The sequence below is a fragment of the Rhineura floridana genome, chromosome 6 (assembly GCF_030035675.1).
Source record: "Rhineura floridana isolate rRhiFlo1 chromosome 6, rRhiFlo1.hap2, whole genome shotgun sequence".
Classification (NCBI taxonomy): Eukaryota; Metazoa; Chordata; class Lepidosauria; order Squamata; family Rhineuridae; genus Rhineura; species Rhineura floridana.
The window spans coordinates 9,767,104-9,793,073 of NC_084485.1; the positions used below are offsets into that span (position 1 = coordinate 9,767,104).

The following is a 25,970-nucleotide window of genomic DNA, read 5'->3' on the forward strand; positions in this document are numbered from 1 at the left end:
TATATTAAAATAGAATTAAACTATATCCAATATTAAAACCATTCAAACTGATAGCTAAAACAGGATCAAAGCCAATTTAAAATAGAGATATTTCGCATTAGTAGTGCAGGTCCCGGCAGTCCTAACTTTAGCATCCATCAGTACCAAAAGGTTGTTGAAATAGGAAAGTCTCTACTTGACTCCGGAAGGCCTGCAGGGAGGAGGTCATTCTTATATCCCTAGGGAGAGAATTCCACAGCCTAGGGGCCACCACTGAGAAGGCCCTATCCCGCATCCCCACCAGTCCAACTTGAGAGGAAGTGGGTATGGAGAGAAGGGCCTCTCCTGAAGATCTCAGGGCCCGGGCAGGTTCATACAGGGAGATACGGTCTGATAAACAGCCTGGACCTAAGCCGTATAGGGCTTTATAGGTCATCACCAGCATTTTGAATTGTGTTCGGAAACAGACTGGCAACCAGTGGAGCTTTTTCAACAGGGGAGTTGTATGGTCCCAGTAACCAGCCCCAGTTAACAACCTGGCTACAGCACGTTGAACCAGCTGAAGTTTCCGAACAGCCCCACATAGAGCGCGTTACAGTAATCTAAGCGGGATGTAACTAAAGCATGTGTCACCGTGGCCATGTCTGATGGTTCAAGGAATGGGCACAGTTGGCACACTAGTCTCAACTGTGCAAAAGTGCTCCTGGCCACCGCAGAAACCTGGGAATCCAGGTTTAAAGCTGAGTCCAGGAGCACACCCAAACTGCGGACCTGTGTCTTCAGGGGGAGTGTAACCCCATCCAGCACCGGCTATATCCCTATTCCCTGATTCACCTTACAACTGACCAGGAGCACCTCTGTCTTATCTGGATTAAGCTTCAATTTGTTCGCCCCCATCCAGTCCACCACTGATGCCAGGCACTGGTTTAAAACCGAGACAGCTTCCTTGGAAGTAGGTGGAAAGGAGAAGTAGAGTTGGGTGTCATCAGCATATTGATGGCACCAAACCCCAAATCCCCGAACAACCTCTCCCAGCGGTTTCATGTAGCTGTTAATTAGCATAGGGGACAAAACTGAACCCTGAAGGACCCCGCAGGTGAGCGGCCAAGGGGTCGAAAAGGAATTTCCCAGCACCACCTTCTGGGTTTGTCCCTCCAGGAAGGAACGGAGCCACTGCAGAACAGTGCCCCTGAGTCCCATCCCCACAAGGTGACCCAGAAGAATACCATGGTCAATTGTATTGAAAGCCGCTGAGAGGTCCAGGAGAACCAACAGGGACACAGTCCCCCTGTCCAGCTGTCTGCGTAGGTCGTCCACCAAGGCAACCAAAGCCATCTCCATCCCATAACCCTGAAACCAGACTGAAATGGATCTAGATACTCTGTTTCATCCAAGAATCCCTGGAGCTGGGAGGCCACCACACGCTCTATTACCTTCCCCAAGAATGGAATATTAGACACTGGCCGGTAATTGTCCACTATAGAGGGGTCCAGGGAGGGCTTTTTTAACAAAGGTCTTACCACTGCCTCCTTTAGGCAACCTGGCATTCTGCCTTGACATAAGGAGGCATTAACCACTCTCTGTACCCACTCAGCCAGACCCTCTCTGGCACTTCTTATAAGCCAGGAAGGGCAAAGGTCAAGCAGACATGTGGTGGCCCTCGTCTCTCCAAGAATCTTGTCCACGTCCTTGGGGTGAACAAATTGAAAAGAATCCATCATTACTGGACAGACAGAAGCCAAAGTTACATCCCCTGGAACTGTATATATTTTATATAGAATAGTAGAGTTGGAAGGGGCCTATTAGGCCATCAAGTCCAACCCCCTGCTCAATGGATATCTTATGACATTGTAGAGAATGCTGACATGCATAACTCTAATTAGCCACCGTCTATGGCACCAGCTCACATTTTGATGGAAGAGGCACAGACCTTAAGGGCATTTGAGTCGTGTGTTGTCAATCGTCTGGATCAGACTTTCTCATTATACAACACAACTGGAAATATAGCTGCAGCTCAGGAAATACAATCCACATGTCCCTTGACGGTGAAGGGAACCCATTTGGTGTCAGGTCAAAAGGGCTCCAGTTTGGAATGGTGGCAGGACAAATGGTAGAAGGGAGTGCACAGTCAAGCCACTTTTTAGGTTAGGTATCTAGATTTGCAAGCCACTACACACTAGGGTTGCCAGCCTCCAAGAGGTCTTCTGTATCTTTAAAAGTTGTGCAGGGGGAAGGGAGAATTCCACCCTGTGGTTTTTCCCATTACAGTGTTGCAAGAACACCTGCACTTGGCGGACTTTCTCTTCTCCTAAAGATACAGGATCAGTCTCAGGCCCTGAACCTGGCAACCCTACCAGTACACACCCTCCAATAGCTTCTGAAAAGAAATTGATCAAGCTGAAGGAGAGAGAACATCCCAGCATCCTTTGAAATCACAAGTGATGCTGAGTGGTACTTCTCAAAGCACGCACTGCATACCCATAATTTCCAAGGTGTCCCCCAAGACGTTTGCTCAGGGACCCTGATTTCATTGACCCAATGAACCTAACTGCCTGCATTTTTCTACTGTCTTTGGGAAGCATGTCTATGGACTTTCTTCGTGGTGTGTCGTGATGGGGCTGCCAAGATGAACTCCTGCACCTCAAAATTTACCACTCAACCATGATACGAAGTTAGTTTGCAAACCACAGCTTGAGCAAACAGTGGTTTACAGTTACATCTGGAACATAAATCTGTTCCCACAAGCTATGGTTTGACATTATGGCTGACCCTTTTAGATGAATCCTGCATCTAACACAGGCTTTCCTTGCTTGCTTGAAATACTGTGCCTGGGATGGAGTCTGACAACACGGTGATAAATCTCATCACTTGAGGATTTTCCTCCCGCTATAGGAAATGAGATGAATAGTACAATTGAACAGGATGCCATGCTGTGGCTGTCATAATTATCAACACAGTTGTCTGAAGCCATCCTATTTTCAGGGTCCTTGATATTCCGTCTCACTAGTTGCAGGAAAGCGAAAAACATATAAATAATCAAGGAGTGCAGAGCTGCCAACTTTTGACTTAAAAGAACTGGTCCCCTGACTAGCGATGGACCAGGGTCAGAGGAGACAATGACCGGTCCATGGCAAAGTCAATATATCTGACGGGCCATGGGTGGAGTTAATGTGAAACACGACAGATTAGGGGTGGAGCCAGAGTGAACAGGTTATAATGTGAAGCCTGATAGGTTATAGCTGGAGCCTGTAGAATCTGGAGTTTGTTGGCTTTTTAGATTACGGTACTGCTTGCACAACACAGTTTTACTGGTTGGACCATGCAGATGTTGATTGGTTGGGACCACTGAGATGCTGATTGGCTGGGAAATTTAAGGGAAAGAGGGATAAAGAAAAGATGGTAGACTGTAGGAGAAAGTAGAGTGCCTGCTCTGGGGGAGTACGGATCTGCTTGCTCTCATTTCTTTTCCAGTTCTCCACAACCCCTCAAATAATTCCCACAGGCTGTTTCTTCTGTCATTTTGTACAAACAGCAGTCTGTCCCCTGCCTCTTTCCCGTGCCCTCGACTTCTAAGAAACTACCTATCTGGCCTGTAATTAGAAGAGGAGGATTATGAGCTTGGCATCCTTGGTGCACACACAACGCTCTCCCGCTGATTGCGGGAGCTCCCCCCTTTCCGTCCCATTGTCCGCCCCGCACAGTAATCCCCTTCTCTCCCACCCCCTCGCTGGTTTCATTCATTCTCAAGGCGGTTGATGCAAAATGGGGCAGACCGCAAAGGACTGGAAAAAACAGCTTAATCCACAAACTCCAACAGACTTCTAAATCTGCTGCCCATTTCCGTAGCTCAGCCCTTCTTAATCCCATGTCAAGTGGGGATTTCCAGGGCCTTGCATGCATATGCCCAGATGAACAGACCTGGATGACCCTTGCTGCCTCATTCATTACACCAAACCCCTTTGCCTCTGCATGGCACCCTTGAAGTTCTGCTACCAGAGACTCATTCACACTAGCGGTAACATGGGACTTAACTGAGGGAAGAGACGTTCCCAGGCAAATTTATCTTGGAATTACTTCCAGAGATTCCAATGTACGTTCTCTTACCTTCCAAATTCTAAAGCTGCCTCCAGCTGTAACAGCAAAGTGCCTCTAATCCCTCCCTTCATATTGGTATACCCTCTGGCACACCTGGCAGTGGCACATGGCCACTTAAATTTCCCTGAAATGCCCCTGATCACTTTGGGGCAGGGTGTGAGTTTGCAGACCCAGCTGTCTGGCTGCAGAAGTCTAAAGTAGGCATCAGTAGCACTCACAGGTGTTGATGCCTGGCCCACCTGCAAAACAATTAAAGCTTTGGGTTGATTGATCATCGTTCATTTAAGCTACTAATTGACCATCTGATTACATTTAGATACATGAGAATTGTTCCGTGCAGCCTTGGTCTTCTATGTAATATTAATAGCAACAATAACAATTAACAGGTTTATGCCATTCATAAAACTACCCTGAATAATGTGTCTTAGGATCTGGATCTGAGTCGGAGACGTAAAACTGGATCATGTGAAAGGGGGGAGGGAAATTAGCATCCTGATACCACAGAGACAAATCTTTGGAGCTGTTGTGAGCACAATTTTTGATTATTTAAGGGTTTATACTGCTGCTGCTTTTGAAATGGCTCCTGCTAAATTGTTTTAATTGGTGTTATATGAATGCTGGTTTATGGCTGTTTTAATGGTAGTTTAGCCTTATTGGAATAAATGATGTTAATTTTATGTTTTATTTATATATGGAAGGCACCTTGGGATGGGTTTGCCCTGAAATGCAGCAAAGACATAATAATAATAATAATAATAATAATAATAATAATAATAATAACAACAACAACAACAATAACAATAACAATAATAATAACAATAATAATAACAATAATAACAATGACAATAATAGAAGCAGCATATAAGGTGGGGAGTGTCAGCTTTGTGATGGCAGGCTCTACCCCCATATTATGCATATGTGCACGGACTTCATTGTACCAGTTTTTCACCAGGGTACCATGCTGGCCACTGCTGCTCTAGTCAAGGTGTAGAGATGGGGAAGGGAGCCTGCCATCACAACTCTACTTCTCACCTGCACAAGTTAATTGTATCACATAATGAGAAGACCTGATTCACTAGAAAAGACAATAATGCTGGGGAAAACAGAAGGGAGGAGAAAAAGAGGAAGGCCAAACAAGAGATGGACTGATTCCATAAAGGAAGCCACAGACCTGACCTTACAAGATCTGAACAGGGTGGTTCACGACAGATGCTCTTGGACGTCGCTGATTCATAGGGTCGCCATAAGTCATGATCAACTTGAAGGCGCATAACAACAACAAACAAGGTCAAGCTCAGGGCATTTAACATACAAGGTTGTTTGTTTAAATGCAAAGAGCATCAACTCGGGGTAGGGTGAGCGGCTGATAATTATCATGATGGCTGCAGGTGTGGAGGGGATAATAGGAAGCTGCCTTGAACAGAGTCAGACCATTGGTCCATCTAGCTCAATACTGTCTACACTGGCTGGCAGTGGCTCTCCAGGGTTTCAGGCAGGTGGTTATTCCCAGCCTTAGCTGGAGACGCCGGAGACTGAACCTGGGACCCTGAGCATACAAAGCAGGTAGTCTGCCATTGCACTACGGCCCTTCCCCGCAGCATCCTTCCTTCCCCTGCTGTGGTCCTGAAGGCAATTGCTCCTCTGAGCTTGCTGTTTGCATTGGGAGGAAATCTCTCATTGCTTCAACGGAGATTCGCTGCTCTCCAAAGTAAATACTAGGTTCAGAGGAGGGATTTCCCCCCTCAGGACTGCAGCATGGACTGAAAAGGTTAAATTTCCCCCCTCCACGCCTGCTCTGTTTTGGATAATTATTTGCCCCTCCCCCACAGTTGATGCTGTTTGCATTTTGTTAAACAGCAAGGACAATCCTGCACCCTAAATGCAAAAGGCACATTTAACGTCATGTCCAGTTTGGCCCTTAGAGGATCAACTTTGAGAAAAACCATGAGCTATCCAGTCTCAACAATAAAATACAATCAAGCTTCACCACCCGCTGCATCACTTCCCTTTCTGTGTTCTCTTAGCCTTGCGGTACTCTTTGACTCCCCCTCTGCAAAGCTATCACTCTTGTTGTGGTTGCAAACCTCAGCATTTTCTACCATGTCTGATTTTCGACACACCATTTCCTAACAACAGCAACAAAATCATTCTCACCTTCATCAAACAAAGCCACAGCCTCCATGACTAGATCTCTCCCTTGCCATGAAGGTTCTCCAACACATTTCTGCAGAAGAGACTGAGCAGGTGGGTTGTTGTGGGGAACAACAGCCGTGTTTTTAAAAGCAACTCTCTTTATTTATTCGCCCATTATAACCAGAACACCACTCAGCACTTCTGCAAATGTGTAAAAGTGTAATTAAATAAATAAATAAATAAATAAATGCTTTCAGGTCAAAGCTTGCAAGATGGCTTCATAAACACTCAATTTCATTACTCCTATGTAGGATAGTCATGAAATATTAGTTCTATAATTTGCCAAGCCCCAGGGAGGACAAGAGGGAATCCAGATAAGGAAACTTTCCATTGCCATGAAGGATTGTACATTCCCCCCTACACATACCCCTGACAGAGACGCTGCAGTGTATAACAGAAATTCAGTAGATGCTGCTTTTTCCAGAGGGAGAGGGAGAGGTGAATCCTACTTCTTTCTTAAGTCTGAGGGCCCATTCTCAGGTCACAAATAAGCCTTCATGCAATGAGAAGCCTCTGAGTGACTGTGGCAGCTATAGGTTCTGTAAGCTGCTACAGCCCCCTTCTTGCCCTCTCTGTCAGCAGCACCTGGTTTGTTCTTGCAACATCATTGTTCCTCTCTAATGCTGCAAGTAACTAGGCAGTGCCAAAATATGCATGGGCAGGGGATACATTATAGGGTATCCTGCTTCAGGACAGAGCTTAAAACCTAGTAGATCCATTGGATCACTTCTGTCATTATTCTAAGGGCCACTTCATACAAGAAACCATGAATGACCAAAGGTGCTGCTGAGAAAGGGCTAGAAGGAGGGCTCTTACTGTGTGTTACTGTAACAGCTGTCGGAACCTACAGCAGCTACAGTCACTTGGAGGCTTCTGATTGTGCAGAGGTTCATTCACAGTCTCCTCTGTGACCAGGGCTGATGGGATTTGTAATCCAAAACATCTGGAGGACCAGATTAGGGAACAGCACACTAAACTATACTGACTCTCTTACCTGGGAAGGAGACAGAAAGGTGATTTCTTTTGAGTAAACATGTATAGGATCAGGTTGCACAGAACAGTAAGAAACATACTTTCTGCTAGCACAACACACATGCCATGCTGCTTATGTTTTTTAAACTGCTAAGGGAAATGCCATTTGGCATCCAATCCTATGAGTTATCAATTTCCAGGTGGGAAAATGGATTTGTGGTTGGGAGTAACTACGAACCAAGTGCACATTCTTCAGTAACAGGCAACAACCACACACAAGCGTCCCCTGGGATTCCTTTGGGAAGGAGAATCAATCACACTGAACCAGCTCCTCCCCACAACTGCTTTTCTGTACTAGCTATACATCAAGGCACGCAGTCAAAGATCCAGGCCGTAAACAACCCTCGCTGTGGTTTGACTCCTTTTCTTCAGCTGAACATGCAGTTTTTCATCCCTCTTCCACCGCAGATGACAAACTCAGAGCTTCATTGTCAGAGCTGGTGTCCAGAATGCTGGATAGGACCAGGCTAGATGTGATGTTAGCTGCTTGAATGCAATTAAGGTGCATTTTTTAGTTAAGTGCATATCAGCCATGGAGAACCCCGAGCATGCTCAAGACTGGGAGGTGATGCAAACAGCAGCTTCGGAGAGGCATGTTTTTATTTTATTGAGACAGTGACGGGGAGAGAACAAGTTAAATTCCCCACCCAAAGAACCAGTGTGGGGTAGCACTTAAGAGTGTCAGACTAGGACTTGAAAGAGCAAGGTTCAAATCCCTTCGTGTCAGACAGGGACTAGGAAACCATAGTTCAAATCCACAGCCATGAAGTCCACTGGCTGATCTTGGGCCACTCACTATCTCTCAGCCTAACTCACCACACAGGGTTGTTGTGAGGATAAAATAGAGGGGGAGAACTATGGATGTCCCCTTGAGCTCCTTGGAGGAAAGGTGAAATATAAATACAATAATAATCCTCCATAATCCTGAGGCTGCTCAGGTTTTCTCACACCTGCTACTGACATTAAAAAAAGTCATGTTTATTGTAGTCACCCAAAAGAACATATTTTTTTATTATACAGACATGCGTGTGTCTTGCATACTGTAGGCAGCATGGATTTTTCACATTCCGCCATGTTAAATAGAAAATACCCCCCATGCCATTCTTTCCATAAGCTCATTTCAAACAAAATCTTACAGAACGTATAGTCCTGAACTCAGAAACGCTTGCTTAACAATCCTCTAAGTTTTCATGGTGATACACAAAACACTTAAGAGAGAATCGAGAGTTCAAAGTGTAAAACAAGAGAGAGAGAAATCCAGAACCGTTGGACTTTTTTCTGTCAGTAGCCTTGTAATTTGTTGAAATTAATTAAAAATCAGCCATGTTCACAGTGGACCTATAATTCTATTATTGACCTTGCCCCATACTCTGACCTTCCTCTTCTGCAGTTTAAAAGTTAAAAAATGGATGGCTGACTTTTAATTAATTTAAGAAATATAACACTGGAGTCTATGATAGCACGAGCATGCTCAGAAAGAACCAACTGTCAGTATTCTAAAATAACCAACTGTCACTATTCTAAAACAAACTAACAGCTGTTTGGCTTGGCTAATCAGGGGGCCACACCCACACCAAACATTTTTTTCCATATGAAACAGTCCTGGCTCCCTGGGAAGTCTGGTTTGTGAAGGGTGCCGAGAGTTGTTAGGAGACTCCTATTCCCCTGACAGAGCTCCAGTGGCCAGAGTGGTTTAACAGCCAGTCCCTCTTCTGGTGATTATACCTCTGTGAGGGGAATATGGTGTCTCCTAACAACTCTCAGCACCCTTCACAAACTACACTTCCCAAGATTCTTTGGGGAAAGCCATGACTGTCTAAAGTGAAATAAAGGTCTGGTGTGGATGTGGCCAGGTATAGCTTTGGTTCAAATTTGGATGGGAGATTACACGTGCCTGCTATGGAATAAAAAGGTGGCGGAAACCCTGAAAAATAATGATTCTGTTCACAATGTTTTCCTTTTGGAAAGGAGATCTCCCTCTGTCCAGCGCACACCTACCTAATCACCATATGCTCAGAGGCAAATGTTACCAAATTCTTCCAAGCTACACAGGAAGTGGAGTGGACTGTGAAAGACCAACCCAAATGGTGTTTGCATTTTTGCAAATTCTAGGACAGTACAATATCTCAGAGAGGAGGTCAGGTGTCTTGAGCCCCTGGTGCATTCACTATAGCTGCCCAATTTCCCTGCTTTTTACAGTTTGATAGAAATATTTGTTGGCTATAGGCATGCTCTTAAACCACAAGTGTTTTTTGCCCACTAGTTAATGTATTAGAGAGTCAGTGTGGCTTAGTGGTTAGAGTGTTGGACTATGACCTGGGAGACCAGGGTTCGAATTCCCACATAGCCATGAAGCTCACTGGGTGACCTTGGGCCAGTCACTGCCTCTCAACCTCAGAGGAAGGCAATGGTAAACCACCTCTGAATACCACTTACCATGGAAACCCTATTCATAGGGTCGCCATAAGTCGTAATCGACTCGAAGGCAGTTCATTTCATTTTCAGTGAATGTATATTTATATCCCACCTTTCCTCCAAGCAGCTCAAGGTAGCATACAAACATGGTTCTCCCCCTCCCCATTTTATCCTCACAACAACCCTGAGAAGTAGGTTAGGTCGAGAGACAGTGACTGGCCCCAGGTCACCCAGTGACCTTCAGGGCTGAGTGGAGATTTGAACCCTGGTCTCCCCAGTCCCTGTCTGACACTCTAGCCACTACACCCCACTGGCTCTCACAAGAAGAGCCCTGTCTTCGAGTCGTACATAGATGAGGCTGGGAGTTTCCCTGCTCATCATTCATACTAAGGGCATACAAAGATCCCTGTTAGATCAGACCAAAGGCCCATCTGGCCCAGCAATCTTGTTTGTCACAGTGGATGACACAGCGGAAGACCACAACCAGCTCCTGAGCACAAAGCCATTTTGTCTTTTCGGCGCCTGCTAAAGCCGCTCTTCTTTCAACAAACCTTCTGAAAACCTTTAGCCTGCTTGGTACAGTATCTATGTTGGATTTGAACGGATTTTCTGAATGCGCTGCTGTGGTTTTAAACTGCTTTTATCCTTGTTTTTTGTATACGTATTTTGTTTTATGTATGCTATTATATAGTAAATCGCTTTGGGATGCCTCACAGGAAACGACTGACAAATAATGAAATGAATAAATCAATAGCAGCACATCTTGCTTGGCCCTTAGGACTCTTTCTCACGGCTGGGCCTGTGCTTCAGACTGTTCACACGATGGAATACGCCTCTGATGCAAAATAAATAAATAAAAATGAATTTCTACATGCAGAAAGCTAGCCACCTAGAGCAGGGATTCAAAAACTCCCCCTCCCTGGGACCACTTGAAAATCGCTGATGTCTTGGCGGACCACTTAACGATCTCCATTTTTAGATGTGTGTGCGCTCTCTCTTAGCTTCTCTCTCTCTTTCTCTCTGCCTCCTTCGTTCCCACGTATTGACTCTCCGCTCCCTTCAAGTGCCACCTCAGCCTCTTTGCCCCACGTGGGACCTTCCCCCATCTTGCTGTCTGCTGTGGCTTTTTTCCTCTGAGGAAGGAAGACCCTCCTCCACACGCACCTGTCACTTCCAGTCCATCCTCCTCACCTTCCCGGCAGACCTCCAGGTTCTAAGAATGACGGACCACCTACTACACCTGCTGTTCTTCACACACGTAGCTATGCCACTCTGCGAAGGTGCCGCCACGGACTACCTGAATGAAGCTCACGGAGCGCTGGGGGTCCGTGGACCACACATAGGGTACCCACTTCTCCAGAGCTAGTGGCTCAATGTCAGTGGGGCAGTGGAATCCACTCCGGGTTTTTCCTAGGTTTCAGCACCAAGGACAGCTTTGGGGAAAACCCACAGGGGATTCCACTGCCCCACCAGCTTCTCCTTGACATCTCATTTTCTATATGCGGGATTTGATTTTGCTGGAAGGACTTTCAACCATGTGAGCCACTCGCATATAGAGTGACGTTTACCACCTCAGGGGAATGTGGCCTTTTAAAATATTGTTACTGCTCCTGCCTCGGTTGATTTTGATGATTTTAGATCATTGTGTTCATCGCAGTTTTACGACATTGTGAGCCATCTTGGGTGCCCCCAAAGGCGGCCCATAAATAATTTTACGAGCAGACAAACAAACATTCAGCCTTGGAGTGCCTTTGTGCAAAACCCATTTACTTACACAACTAAGAAGGCGGTTTTTAGATCCTTTGACCCAGCTCCATCCTTGTTTTTTAATTGGCAAATTTAACAAGGTAGCTTTCCTGGCATAGGAATACAGTGATAGGCACAGTGATGAAAGCTTCCCTGGCCTCATTTCTGCAGCTCAGACCGGTTGTAAAGCAGGGGTGGGGAACGTTTCTGAGCCCAAAGGCCATATGCCCTCATGAGCAACTTCTGGGGGCCACAGATCACAGTGGTGGCCAGGGCTAGCTAGGTGCAAAAGTGGGCAGAGCAACAGATATAATTCTAGCCTTTGTACAACAGAAAATAAACAGATATGGGAGGTGGAAGCACCACCCACTGACGATGGAGACTGGGCTTACTCCTGTGAGTTAGCAGTTCACCTGCTCTGCCTTGCAAAAGTCCTGCCCTTTAGAAAAGAAATCAATAAATAAACCCTGTGATCTTGACAGATCCATATGGTTTGGAATATTTCCTCCCAGCTCCCAAAGAATATGCATACACAGCAGAGAGGGAAGCCACAAGATGAATCAGCCTGCTTTGCAAATGACAGGTCCTTTGTTTTAACATGTTGGGGATTCGGTCTGGGTGGCTGGGTAGGAGAGAAATCAATGCGCTCTAGCGGCCCTTCAAAATCAATTGGAAATTAGACAGGAGAAGAAACGTTTCCTTTTCATCACACCCTGCATCTCAGAGAGTGCCAGAAAGGCACGAATCCTGAAATGGAAAGAACCTCCTGCCGTTTGGGCTGCTGTTACACGTTGGCTTCAAGATGGCCTTCCTTTCCCAGCCAAGGTCTCCTGCCGCCGCCGCAGCGCTCTCCAGCAAGTGCTTTAATGAGGCCTGGCCCATGTTGCTGGCCTGGAGCAAACCTTTTTGCAAAGAGAATGAGTGGGCAGCATTTGTCAGCTGGGTCTGGAGGTGTGATCAAAAAGACAACTTGACCTTTCTCTTCACCTTTCCGTCTGAAAAAACAACTCTGCAACGGCAATATTGTGCTTCCCTGATTCCTGGCGTCAGTAGATATTATGACAACCTTTTTCTTTCTTTCTTAAGGGTTAAGACACCCAAATTACTGATAAAACAGGAAGGAGAGGTTAGACCAATTCACTTTCTGCAGAGTTTCTCTTGAGCCTTCACGTGAGCCCCAGAACTAATTGCGCTGGGACTTGGCTATGGAATACGTGAATAATAACATGAAAATCGGAGCATGTGCAAAGTGTATTTCCCCTTCACTTCCAAGTACTCAGAACTGGCTCCCACATGTCTGGGACAGCAGAGCTCCCAGAAAAGATAATACAGCTTCTCTCATGCCTAAACCTGTCCATAATCAGAGATATACCAACTCCATTTTTTTCACTATTATTTTTAGTTGCAATGAATTTTATGCGATTTTTTAAAGCCAGCTAGGCGAGCAGCCAGATCGAAACCTTATGGCAAGCATCCTGAGATCACAAGTCTCAGGCAAGCCCTGAACCCACTTGTGAGGCCACGGGTGAGTCAGTTTCTCACAGTTTCAGTTCCTTATCTATGAAATGAGAATAATATTGTGTTGAATCACAGGGCTGCTGCAAGGATAAATGAGATAAGGGAGTGTTGCTACTTGTTCTCCTCAGCCTTGAAGGCTAGGATGGGCTGTAGCATCTAATCAGCGACTGCTAAGCATGCACACCATAGCAGGGTGTGATGCATGGAAGAGATATTTCCTCATCAGCACCTGATTGCCTGGGAAAAAGCATGCACCACACAGAAATAACCTATGCCTTCAGCAGCAGAAGCAAAGCAGCCACCTTGGTTCCATGGCAGAGGGTGGCTCTCAAGAGTTTTCACTTTCTCTGACCTGTCTACTCGGGCACTCTTCCATGTCAGAGAGGTGGTGTGGTACAATGGTTAGAGTCCTAGACTCTAGAGGACTTGGGAGACTGGGGTTTGAATCCGCCGCTCAGCCCTAAAACTCACGAGGTGGCCTGGAGTCAGCCACCGTCTCTCAGTCTAACCTACCTCACAAGGTTGTTGTTCAGATAAAAGGAAGAGAGGGGAGGACCCTGCGTGCTACTCTCAACTCCCTGGAAGAAGTGCAGGATACAAACTGAACTGAAACCCTCCCCCAGAACAGATTTCCTCAAACTGGGGCCCTCCAGACATTTTTGGACCGCAGCTCATATAAATCCCAACCAGCTTGACCTTTTTAAAAAAATAACATTATTTATGACATTTTTATCTCACCCTCCAAGGAGTTCAAGGTGACATACGTAGTTCTCCCCCACTTTTATCCTCACAACAACCCAGTGAAGTAGATCAAGTTAATGACTGCTCATGAAGGCCCATGGTCACCTGGTGAGCTGCGTAGCAGAGTAGAGATTTGAACCTAGGTTTCTCTAGTCACAGTCTAATGATTAGATCAGCTGGTTGCCAGAGCTTGCAAAGTGCTATACTTAAGCACCTACTCCCCCCCCCCAAAATCACATGGGCAAAAACAGGTCATCTGAAGTCATTGTGACATCAGGTGATTGACAGGATGTGACCCTGCCCACCTGCCAAACCTGGCCCATTGCAAAGGGTGGGGAAGCAATAAGGATTTGGCCTGCCAGACAGATCCAGTTCTGCACCCCTGCTCTAACCACTACATCATACTGCCTCTTTTTTTAAAAAAAAAAAATCCACTGTACACCTTAAAGTGAATAGAAAGATGGAGCTCAGCTCCCAAACCAGCCAAAAACACAGTGGACTTCACCCACTGCCTGTGCCTAGGAAACTGCTTTATACCGATTCAGGCTATTGCTCTACATAGCTCAATATTGTCTACACTGGCTGGCAGTGGCTCTCCAAGGTTTCAGACAGGGTCTCTCCCAGCCCTACCTGGAGATGACGGGATTGAACCTGGGGCCTTCTGCATGCAGGGAAGATGCTCTACTGCTGAGTTATGCCTTTCCCCACTTGCTCTGGGCTTCACCCTTAGAACCAGAGAGCTGTGCACAAAATCCGCCCCCCCAGCCCTGCAACACTACTCAGAACATTGTGTGAAAGTCACTGCATGCAGAACGGCATATCCCTGTAATGTCCGGTTCAATCACTGGAATCACCACTTTAAAAACACACACTTTAAACACACACACACACAAAGGTCAGGTAACAGATAATAGGGGGAAATACCTGCCCCAAACCCTGAAGAGCCACTGAGTAGACAGTCCTGGGCTAGAGAGACAGACAAATAGTTTGACCTGGTCAAAGGCAGCTTTTCTAACTCCCTACATTCCCTCAGCTGGAATTTAGAGAGAGGCTTTAGTGGGCACAGAGAGGGTTCTGCCTAAAACCTCAGCCCTGATCCTCCTTTTTGTGTGTGTATGAGTGGGACATCCCACTCTTTAGACAAATGGGGCAGGTGTTACCATGTCTAGCTTGGCCCAAAGAAAAAACCAAAATGGCTCATAGATCAAATGGACTAGCAACTTGGGCTGCATGCACACCACGCATCTAAAGCGCATTCCCTGCCAGCAGAGGTTCAGCAGGAATCACCCCCCCGCCTTCATTTCGACATCTCCTAAAAACGGTGTTATTCAAACAGGCCTTTGCAATGAGAATCTCTTTCTACCAACCAGTATTTACTAGGTTTTTTTAGAACTGGTGTTTTGATTGCTCTTATTGAAATTTTGTATGGTGTACACTGCCTTGTTCATTTAAAAAAAAAAGAAAGTGCAGTTTATAAACATTTAATTAAATAAAGCATATTTTTCTAACAAAGAATACTGGGAACTGTAGTTTGCCTCTTCACAGAGCTAGTTCCCAATGCCTGCCTTAAACTACAGTTCCCAGGATTCTTGGGGTGGGTGGGTAGGAATGGGATCTGTTGGCAGGTGCCACCTTGAAAGCGTTCCATCGACCTAACAGGCTGGTATCGATCTGAGCTCCTTCTTTGTCCACTGGCGGCTGCTCCTATTTATTTTTATTTATTTTTCCAAGCTGGGTTTGTTCCCTTGCAAAAAATAATTGATATATATTTTAAAAGGAAATATCAATAAGTTTAAAGGAAATATTGATATTTTGAAAGGAAATATTAAGAATATCATTCTTAATATCGATATATTAGAGTTGTTGTTTTTAAAATCTGCTTTCGAAAATAGCCATGGAAAATCATTACATAAAAATCAGATCCACAACTATGCCGAATAAGCAAATTAATGGAAAATTTGGTACCAAATCCAAATTGGGTGGAACTCTAGCACATCCTTGGGGTGTGTGTGTGAATGCGCTTCAAATGTATGGAGTGTATGCAACACTGATTATGGGAAGGGGGATTTTATATCAGTCTGGTTTGATCTAGGTGCACTGCTTTTTTGTTTCTTTTTTTTGCAGTAAGATCCCCTTCCGCCACTTTCCAAAGTGTGCAGCTTGTCTCATGCTATCTTGCGCCATCTCCACTCCTCTCCCACAGGATGCCCTCTCGCTTGCTTCCAGCAGCCTGCATGCGCATGCCCACGTGGGGCAGATGTGTGGACTGCCGCCAACCTTGTGAGAGGGAATGGCAGAGACTTGCAACACATACACAACAGCACACCTCTGTGCTCCATAGCGAGGTAAGTGTGAACAGGGCAGATCACAATTCAAATCTTGCCTAGGCCATGAGATTAATGAGTGGCTTTACACGAGCCACTGATAAGAGTGCTCTTTCTTGAAGAGCTGGTATAAGGACTCTTGAGATATTGTGTGGGAAGCTCTTAAGGAAAGAGCTATAAGTGCTGTCTGCTTAGTACAGGTTCAAAGGGTCATAGCTCAGTGGTAGAGCATCTGCCTTTGCATGCAGAAGGTCTCAGGTTCAATCCCTAGCATCTCCAGCTAGGACTGGGGGAGACAAACCCTGGAAAGCCACTGCCAGTCAGTGTAGACAATATTGAGCTACATGGACCAACAGTCTGACTCAATATAAGGCAGCTTTCTATATTCCTATGCCACGACGAGTGCTTCTGCTGGGATTGAAGAAAGGGCCCCTTCCTACATCCTTGTAATTGTGCATTCATCATGATTGGTGCACTCATGATGGTATCAGGACAATTATACGTGATCCTACTTTTGCAGTCCTGTCCGCGCATGCAAAAGTTTCAGCGCAGACATACTGTTTTCTTTCCAGTCAATGCATGCCCCATAACTTCCTGCTGAAATCATGAAATTTTTATATCACAGATGCTCTGGGTTGTTTGTTTTATTGGGCCACTTTTGTTGCGTTCTAGTGCCAGAGGGCCCCTCCAGGCAGCAATAATGTGGTAACATTGAGGAAGGATCGCAGAACAACTGATTAAGAGGAACGACATGTGGATGGTCCAGTATAAATCCAGGGGGGGGGGAAAGGGGGGGGCAAAAACCAAGATGCTAGAAAAGTAGGAATTTATTGTATGTTTAAACCCAACGCGTTTCAGCCTGTTGATTTTCAGTATACGCGTTTATACAGTTGTAAGCGGTCTGCTCATTTGAACTTCTCGCTAGCCTGCATTCCCCTGATGAAGGCCTGAAAATCAACAGGCTGAAACGTATTGGGTTTAAGACCTTGAGAAGGACCCCAAGAAGTCCCAGCTTCAAATCTCATCCAAGCCAACCACTCAACAATAATGCATGCTTATACATGTCTGTTCAGAAATAAGTAGTTCCATGGAACTTACTCCCAGGCAAGCGGGTCTAGGATTGTAGCCGAAATGGTCTTTTACGCATGCCCACAATCACTCAGTCTGAACTCCCAATGTACAATATGGAGACAATAATACCTGCCTCCCTTGCAGGACTGTTGTAAGGACTGCTGAGAAAACGTATGCAGAGACAAAAATGGGATTGCTCATCCCCCCCCCATGATGTTCAAAGGATCTAGGTCACAGGAAGGACTTGATTGTGGTCTCCAGATGTTGTCTTGGCTCCTCCAGTTTATTGAGCATTTACCACAATTCGCTTCACAAATCTGACATGGAGCTTAGACTTTGGTCTTTATTCAGCATTCATTCCAATTTGATTACGGGGCTGCTCTATAACAATGTATGTTCATTCTGATTTGCTTGGATGGTGTTTATACGCCTTCCCGTATGTCATTCATTCATCCTACACTCTTCAGTGCATTTCCCCATCACAAAACTACAATTAAGTCCATTAAAAAAAAAAAAGCCAGTCGGCTGCTCTGCGGTAACAGAGTGCTTTAATCTATTTCAATTGCACAAACCTACATTTCTGGTACGCTTTTGAATCCCTCCCACAAAATAGCGACAGTCCACAGGCATCTTTGGACTACAGCTCCCATTAGCTCTGTGACCCTCTGCCATACTGGCTGGCCATGATGACAGCTGGTGTCCAACAACATCTTAAGAACATAAGAACATAAGAAGAGCCTGCTGGATCAGGCCAGTGGCCCATCTAGTCCAACATCCTGTTCTCACAGTGGCCAACCAGATGCCTGGGGGAAGCCCGCAAGCAGGACCCGAGTGCAAGAACACTCTCCCCTCCTGAGGCTTCCGGCAACTGGTTTTCAGAAGCATGCTGCCTCTGACTAGGGTGGCAGAGCACAGCCATCATGGCTAGTAGCCATTGATAGCCCTGTCCTCCATGAATTTGTCTAATCTTCTTTTAAAGCCATCCAAGCTGGTGGCCATTACTGCATCTTGTGGGAGCAAATTCCATAGTTTAACTGAGTAAAGAAGTACTTCCTTTTGTCTGTCCTGAATCTTCCAACATTCAGCTTCTTTGAATGTCCACGAGTTCTAGTATTATGAGAGAGGGAGAAGAACTTTTCTCTATCCACTTTCTCAATGCCATGCATAATTTTATACACTTCTATCATGTCTCCTCTGACCCGCCTTTTCTCTAAACTAAAAAGCCCCAAATGCTGCAACCTTTCCTCGTAAGGGAGTCGCTCCATCCCCTTGATCATTCTGGTTGCCCTCTTCTGAACCTTTTCCAACTCTAGAATATCCTTTCCGAGATGAGGCGACCAGAACTGTACACAGTATTCCAAATGCGGTCGCACCATAGATTTATACAACGGCATTATGATATCGGCTGTTTTATTTTCAATACCTTTCCTAATTATTGCTAGCATGGAATTTGCCTTTTTCACAGCTGCCGCACACTGGGTCGACATTTTCATCGTGCTGTCCACTACAACCCCGAGGTCTCTCTTCTGGTCGGTCACCGCCAGTTCAGACCCCATGAGCGTATATGTGAAATTAAGATTTTTTGCTCCAATATGCATAATTTTACACTTGTTTATATTGAATTGCATTTGCCATTTTTCCGCCCATTCACTCAGTTTGGAGAGGTCTTTTTGGAGCTCTTCGCAATCCCTTTTTGTTTTAACAACCCTGAACAATTTAGTGTCGTCAGCAAACTTGGCCACTTCACTGCTCACTCCTAATTCTAGGTCATTAATGAACAAGTTGAAAAGTACAGGTCCCAATACCGATCCTTGAGGGACTCCACTTTCTACAGCCCTCCATTGGGAGAACTGTCCGTTGATTCCTACTCTCTGCTTTCTGCTTCTTAACCAATTCCTTATCCACAAGAGGACCTCTCCTCTTATTCCATGACTGCTAAGCTTCCTCAGAAGCCTTTGGTGAGGTACCTTGTCAAACGCTTTTTGAAAGTCTAAGTACACTATGTCCACTGGATCACCTCTATCTATATGCTTGTTGACACTCTCAAAGAATTCTAATAGGTTACTGAGACAGGACTTTCCCTTGCAGAAGCCATGCTGACTCTGCTTCAGCAAGGCTTGTTCTTCTATGTGCTTGGTTAATCTAGCTTTAATAATACTTTCTACCAGTTTTCCAGGAACAGAAGTTAAGCTAACTGGCCTGTAATTTCCAGGATCCCCTCTGGATCCCTTTTTGAAGAGTGGCGTTACATTTGCCACTTTCCAGTCCTCAGGCACGGAGGAGGACCCGAGGGACAAGTTACATATTTTAGTTAGCAGATCAGCAATTTCACCTTTGAGTTCTTTGAGAACTCTCGGGTGGATGCCATCCGGGCCCGGTGATTTGTCAGTTTTTATATTATCCATTAAGCTTAGAACTTCCCCTCTCGTTACCACTATTTGTCTTAGTTCCTCAGAATCCCTTCCTGCAAATGTTAGTTCAGGTTCAGGGATCTGCCCTATATCTTCCACTGTGAAGACAGATGCAAAGAATTCATTTAGCTTCTCTGCAATCTCCTTATCGTTCTTTAGTACACCTTTGACTCCCTTATCATCCAAGGGTCCAATTGTCTCCCTAGATGGTCTCCTGCTTTGAATGTATTTATAGAATTTTTTGTTGTTGGTTTTTATGTTCTTAGCAATGTGCTCCTCAAATTCTTTTTTAGCATCCCTTATTGTCTTCTTGCATTTCTTTTGCCAGAGTTTTTTTTTTTTTTATTTTCTTCATTTGGACAAGACTTCCATTTTCTGAAGGAAGACTTTTTGCCTCTAAGAGCTTCCTTGACTTTGCTCGTTAACCATGCTGGTATCTTCTTGGCCCTGGCGGTACCTTTTCTGATCTGCGGTATGCACTCCAGTTGAGCTTCTAATATAGTGTTTTTAAACAACTTCCAAGCATTTTCGAGTGATGTGACCCTCTGGACTTTGTTTTTCAGCTTTCTTTTTACCAATCCCCTCATTTTTGTGAAGTTTCCTCTTTTGAAGTCAAATGTGGCCGTGTTGGATTTTCTTGGCAATTGGCCAGTTACATGTATGTTTAATTTAATAGCACTGTGGTCACTGCTCCCAATCGGTTCAACAACACTTACATCTCGCACCAGGTCCCGGTCCCCACTGAGGATTAAGTCCAGGGTTGCCATCTCTCTTGACAGGCGCAGCTCTCTCACTCCTATCCTAGAGGATTTCCCCCAATTTGTTTGGTGCCCCAGAACTCTGCCCCACATATAGCAGCCACCTGTTCTGCCTAGTGTGCTGGGCTAGCCCTGAAAGAATATGGACTGCTTTGCCCACTTTAAAGCACCATATAAATCTGGTGTAAATATCATTATTATCGTTTTGCATCTTTGCAGAGTAACTACCACCCAGTTTCTGTCATCACAATTGCAAACACTGATCAGAAACCAATTTCCCTACTACTGCAACTGTTGTGGTTAAGGTGTTGGACTACAACCTGGGAGACCAGGGTTCAAATCCTCATACAGCCGTGAAGCTCACTGGGTGACCTTGGGCCAGTCACTGCCTCTCAGCCTCAGAGGGAGGCAATGGTAAACCACCTCCGACTACCGCTTACCATGAAAACCCACTTCATAGGGTCGCCATAAGTCGGAATCAACGTGAAGGCAGTCCATTTCCATTTTCCACAAGAAGTTGGGAAGAGTCTTTCTTGAGAGCCCTTCCATCCCTCAGACCTTTACAAGGTCATCAAAAGATGTTGAGGGACAACTGATCTACCCAGCGTGAATCTTGAGAATGCTTCTCTAATTCATTCTCGTCTATGAACCAGGCACTGCTAGTTACTCTGGATGATTCAACTCTGGAGGATTGCAAATTCTCTAAGCTTGCTCCCAGGGTGATTTCATTTAGGAAAGTCAATGGGCAACTCCCCCCTAAACATGTTCGCTCAGAGTGAAGTCCTGCTGACTTCATTGGGGCTTGCTGGAAGGACCATAGCTGAGGAGTAGAGTATCTACTTTGCATGCAGAAGGTCCTAGGTTCGATCCCCAGGCTCTCCAAGTGGCGTTGGGAGAGACTCCCTGCCTGAAACCCTGGAGAGCTGCTGCCAGTCAGTTTTGACAAATTACTGAGCTGGATGGACCAACAGCATAAGGCAGCTAAGAGAAAAATCGGCTCATTTGAAATGTGGTGTTGGAGGAGAGCTTTGCACATACCATGGACTGCGAAAAAGACAAATAATTGGGTGTTAGAACAAATTAAACCAGAACTATCACTGGAAGCTAAAATGATGAAACTGAGGTTATCATACTTTGGACACATCATGAGAAGACATGATTCACTAGAAAAGACAATAATGCTGGGAAAAACAGCAGGAAGTAGAAAAAGAGGAAGGCCAAACAAGAGATGGACTGATTCCCTAAAGGAAGCCACAGACTTGAACTTACAAGATCTGAACAGGGTGGTTCATGACAGATGCTCTTTGAGGTCGTTGATTCATAGGGTCGCCATAAGTCAAAATTGACTTGAAGACACATAACAGCAACAACCTGTGTTTGGGGGGGTCTGCAATGCTCAATGCACACACTTGGGAGGAAGTCCTGTTGAAATCATTGAGAGCCATTTCCAAATAAACATGGATGAAGTTTGGGCTGCAGCTCTCATTAGTTGCCCATTTCTCCAAGTCAGCCTTCTGTAACTTGGGCTACAAGTGCCACCCCTCACCCCCAGGCAGTATGGCTGGTCTATTTATTATTATTATTATTATTATTATTATTATTAATTAGATTTATATCCCACCCTTTCTCCCAGTAGGAGCCCAGGGCAGCAAACAAAAGCACTAAAAACACTTTAACACATTATGAAAACAGACCTTTAAAGATATTAAAACAAAACCACCATTAAAACATCTTTAAAAACATTTTTAAAAAGCTTTAACATCTATTTTTTTAAAAAAGGTTTAAAAACAAACGAAAAAGCAATTCCCACACAGACGTGTGGATGCAAGGCTGTGACTGTAAGATTTCCTCTCCCTTTTGTAACACTTCACAGCTCTCATGTTGTAAGCTCTAAATATTCTGCTTTGGAAAACTCACAGCACTCCACGGAAGGCTTAATAGAAGTCAAGCCTCTTCTAAAGACCGGGACCCGCTTTCAATTATTTGGCTAAACGCAGGAATATATGAAGCAGCTGCAAAGAAAACAGTGCTCCAGACCATGTCCAGAGTGACAATCATTCCCATGCTGAATAACCTCCACCTGAGGGTTCCCAGGTGAGAGAGAGTGGTTTCCATCCAAGCAGGCTTAAACACCTCCTCTCTCGTTCTTTAAAATAAATTAAAAGCGCCCCCCAAAACAAATCACTCATAATACCTGAGATGCAAACATTTCCAGTGGCAATCTCCCTCCTTAAACCCACAGTCAGCTGGCCTCACTTTCCACCCTATTCAGGAACAAAGGCTCACAGAGCTCTGGGGGGCTTGCTTCCAAGTGAATGTACAAAGGTCCCAGGCAATGTCTGAAGGCACATGAAGCCAGCACCCGCAGGGTCAGGTCTGGTCGGTGCCTGGATGGGAGACCGCCTGGTAGTTGGGTTTCTATCATGAAAAGAAAAATGGAAATGGACAGCCTTCAAGTCAATCCCGACTTATGGCGACCCCATGAACAGGGTTTTCATGGTAAACGGAATTCAGAGGGGGTTTACCATTGCCTCCCTCTGAGGCTGAGAGGCAGTGACTGGCCCAAGGTCACCCAGTAAGTTTCATGGCTGTGTGGGGATTCAAACCCTGGTCTCCCAGGTCTAGTCCAACACTCCTAACCACGATGCCACACTGGCTCTGTTGAAAAGACTCATGAAACGCACTCATGAAAATAAAGGCGGGGTATAAATGTAATAAATAAATAAGGGGACAACCGCGTTGCATTTTATTCAGCTTTAAAGACAGGAGAGCACCTGCCCCCAAAAGGGAAACAGTGTTCCCAGACCCTGAACTGCACAGCCTTCTTTTCACCTCCAAGAAGTCAAGAGGAACACTGAGCCTGTGCAGAGTGCATAAGGCGACCCCACCAGGTCCAGCATCTTTGTCGACACCCTGCACTCTGCAACTCATTCAGGACAGTCTGCACATCCTTTCCCACTCGCGCAAGCCAAGGCAGCCTCGGGAGCTGCAGCCGCCTCTTCTCCCCGTCTGTCGGAGCCTTGGGCTCCAAGGCAACCTTGCCGCGCCTTGTCCCTCGCAAGACAGAAGCCGAGCGGACAGGCCTCCCTCCTCCTCCCCCCTGCCCCGTCTCCGGAGCCTTTTGCCGAGGTAGCCCCGGCGCGCGCCCAACTTCCAACGGGCGCGTCTGCCGGTGCGTGCGAAATGCCCTCGTGAGTCCGAGCTTGCAGAGGCTCAGCGGGGAAGAGGCAGCGAGGGGGATCGCGGGCAGCGGCAGGCGAAGCCTCCAGCCGGTCTCCAAGAGTCACGGGCGAGGGGCGCAAGGCATCCAAGGTGCTCCCCCTCTCTCACACACACGCGCGCGCGCGCACTCCCCCACCTCCTTACCTTCCATCTGCTTGGCCTCGCCGCAGTTCACCGCCAGCGCGCGTTCATTTCCCCCTCCCGGGTCTGGCAAGGGGCTGCCTTTGGAGCGGAATTCCGCGAACATCAAGCGCATGCGGCCCGAGGCGCGAGGATGGGCGGTGGGCTTCAGGCGAGGACTCGGCGGGGCGGGGCGCGGTGGGACAGGGGCGGGAGAGGCGCCTGTGCCGCCGCCGCTCGCGTGGAGAGACCGTGGCGCCCTCCTGCTCTCGCGCCCGCCTTCCTTTCCGCCAGCCAGACACTTCGGCAAAGTGACCAGGGCTCCGCTCGCCCACCCCAATCGGCCTCCGATGCTGCAAATCCTCCTCCCCCCTCCCCTGCCCTCCCCCCCCTTTTGTCTCTCGCCTGCTCTCAAGTCACCCGACGACGCTGCCGCCGCTCTGGCAGCGGAGGAAAAAGCGGATGCTCACGCCCGCCCCTTGACGCCGCCGCCGCCGCTTGCATCCCTGCAAGGTCATCCTCCCCGCCGTCCATTCCAGCCCCTGCCCGGCTGGGCAGTCCGATGCATCCGAGAGAGTCCAGCGACCGGACTGCCGCGCCGCCCCCTCCCCGCCCGTCCGAAGCGGAGCCGGGAGAGGCGCCAAAGCCAGAGAAGCAAGCAGGCAGGCAGTCAAGGGGGCCGGGCTGGAGGAGCGCTGCGCGGCTGTCTCCAGTGCGGCCAGGGAAATTGGGCGGCGTCCGCCGGCGGCGTCTGGGCTGGGCCGAGCAGGCACGAGGGTCCCGGGTTTGGCGGGGAGGCGAGCTCCGGGAGATCCTCTTCCAGGGTTCAGGAGGAGACGGGATCCACCCGGATCGGGCCTGGAACCTGCCGGGAAAAGGAGCGAGCCGCCGCCGCCTTCCGCTGCCGAGCTGCTCGCTGCCTTCTGCAGCCGGAGGTGGCGGCGAGGCACTTTGCTCCGGCCAAGGAGGAAGCGCTGGCGGCGCTTCTGCCCTCCGCCGGCCCGGGTTCAAGGCGAGGTCAACGCGCGGGCCCCCATCCTGCCGGGGCCTGATCACGCCTATCCCCCTGCCGGCTTTTCCCCAGCGCCCCCCCGCCCAAAGACCACCTCCTCCCTCTCTGTTGCGCAAGGGCGCTCCCGGGCAGACTGCGCTCCCTCCGCGCTTTGGCTCCCACGCGCGCGCGCTCCGATCCGACCGTAGCCCACCTCGCCCTTGCTCGGGTTGGGCTGGTTTTGCCTTTTCTACGCTGCTGGCGCCGTTTTTGCAGCGCAATCCTGTGTGTGCCAACTCGAAAAGCAAACCCCATTGAGGTTACTCCCGGGTAATCCTGTACACTTGGGGGGAGTGAGTAAAGTAAACCCAGTCGAATTCCCTGGCGCTTACTTTATTCATTCATTTATTAATTAGATTTATATCCTGCCTTTCCTGCAGGCAGGAGCCCTTCCGAGTAGACATCCAGAGGGTTGCGCAGATTAATCTAGCAGTTGTCGCTTTTCAGAGAGTCTTGGGTTTTATTTGATAATTTGCATTTTTTTAAAACTGCTGAGGGCATGTTTTTTTACTCTGGTTATGATCCACCTTGGATATTTCCTAGAGAGGTGGGCCTATCTATGCCACAAATAAAATAAACGTTGAGATTCGGACAAAGCTGCCTTTCATTGAGCCTTGTGGGACCTGTTTTTTATTTTTATTTCTTGCCATATGCCAACATGTTCTGTTTCCCTCTCTTTCCCTTTGTTTCTTCTTCTTCTCTCTTGCTGCTGTGCCTCTTCTCTGATTAATGCTTGCGATTATTTAATTAGTTAGGGATAAGGGAGTGCCATTGATGTACAACAGCAGCAAAAGAGGCAAGTTCCTGCCCCTAAGGAATTTACAGTCCAAACCTTGACCATGGAGAAGACAAGAGTTAGGGGGTAGGGAAGAGGGGTGGCGAGTAATGTGTGCAGGAACAACTGCAGTCAGAGCTGAGCACCTTTGGTTATATTTGGGAGTATGTCCAAAGATTTGAGACTGAGGTGCAGGGGTGTAGTCGTCCGGGGTCTCAGATTCCTTACTTTTTTGGGAGCAGGGTCCCAACAGGGTCCCTATGTCTCCAGCTTCCTACAAGCCAATCAGCATGAAAGGGGAGCCACTGAGAAGAGTCTTCTAACATGCTTTGTTGTCCTTTCCTGCCCATTGGAGGCACTCAGAGTGAAAAGAGGTGAGTCGACCACTGAGAAGACTCTTTTCAATAGCTAACACACTCCCCTTTCGTGGTGATTGGCTCATAGGGCTGTCTGTTGTTGTGGGAGAAGGCCCCTGAGAGAATGACTGAGGAGTGTGGAGATGATGATGGAGACTGAGGG

The 25,970-nt window shown here is 47.0% G+C and overlaps 1 protein-coding gene across 1 annotated transcript in view; it reads right to left on the bottom strand.

The window, feature by feature from the left end:
- SAMD10 (sterile alpha motif domain containing 10) overlaps positions 1-24,012 on the bottom strand; it is a 69,617-nt gene extending 45,605 nt beyond the window's left edge. The window contains exon 1 of the mRNA XM_061630976.1: positions 23,650-24,012. Within this exon, the coding sequence (XP_061486960.1) occupies positions 23,650-23,761 (112 nt within the window). The 5' untranslated portion in view covers positions 23,762-24,012. The remainder of the gene's footprint in view (positions 1-23,649) is intronic.
- Positions 24,013-25,970: the final 1,958 nt, after the last annotated feature.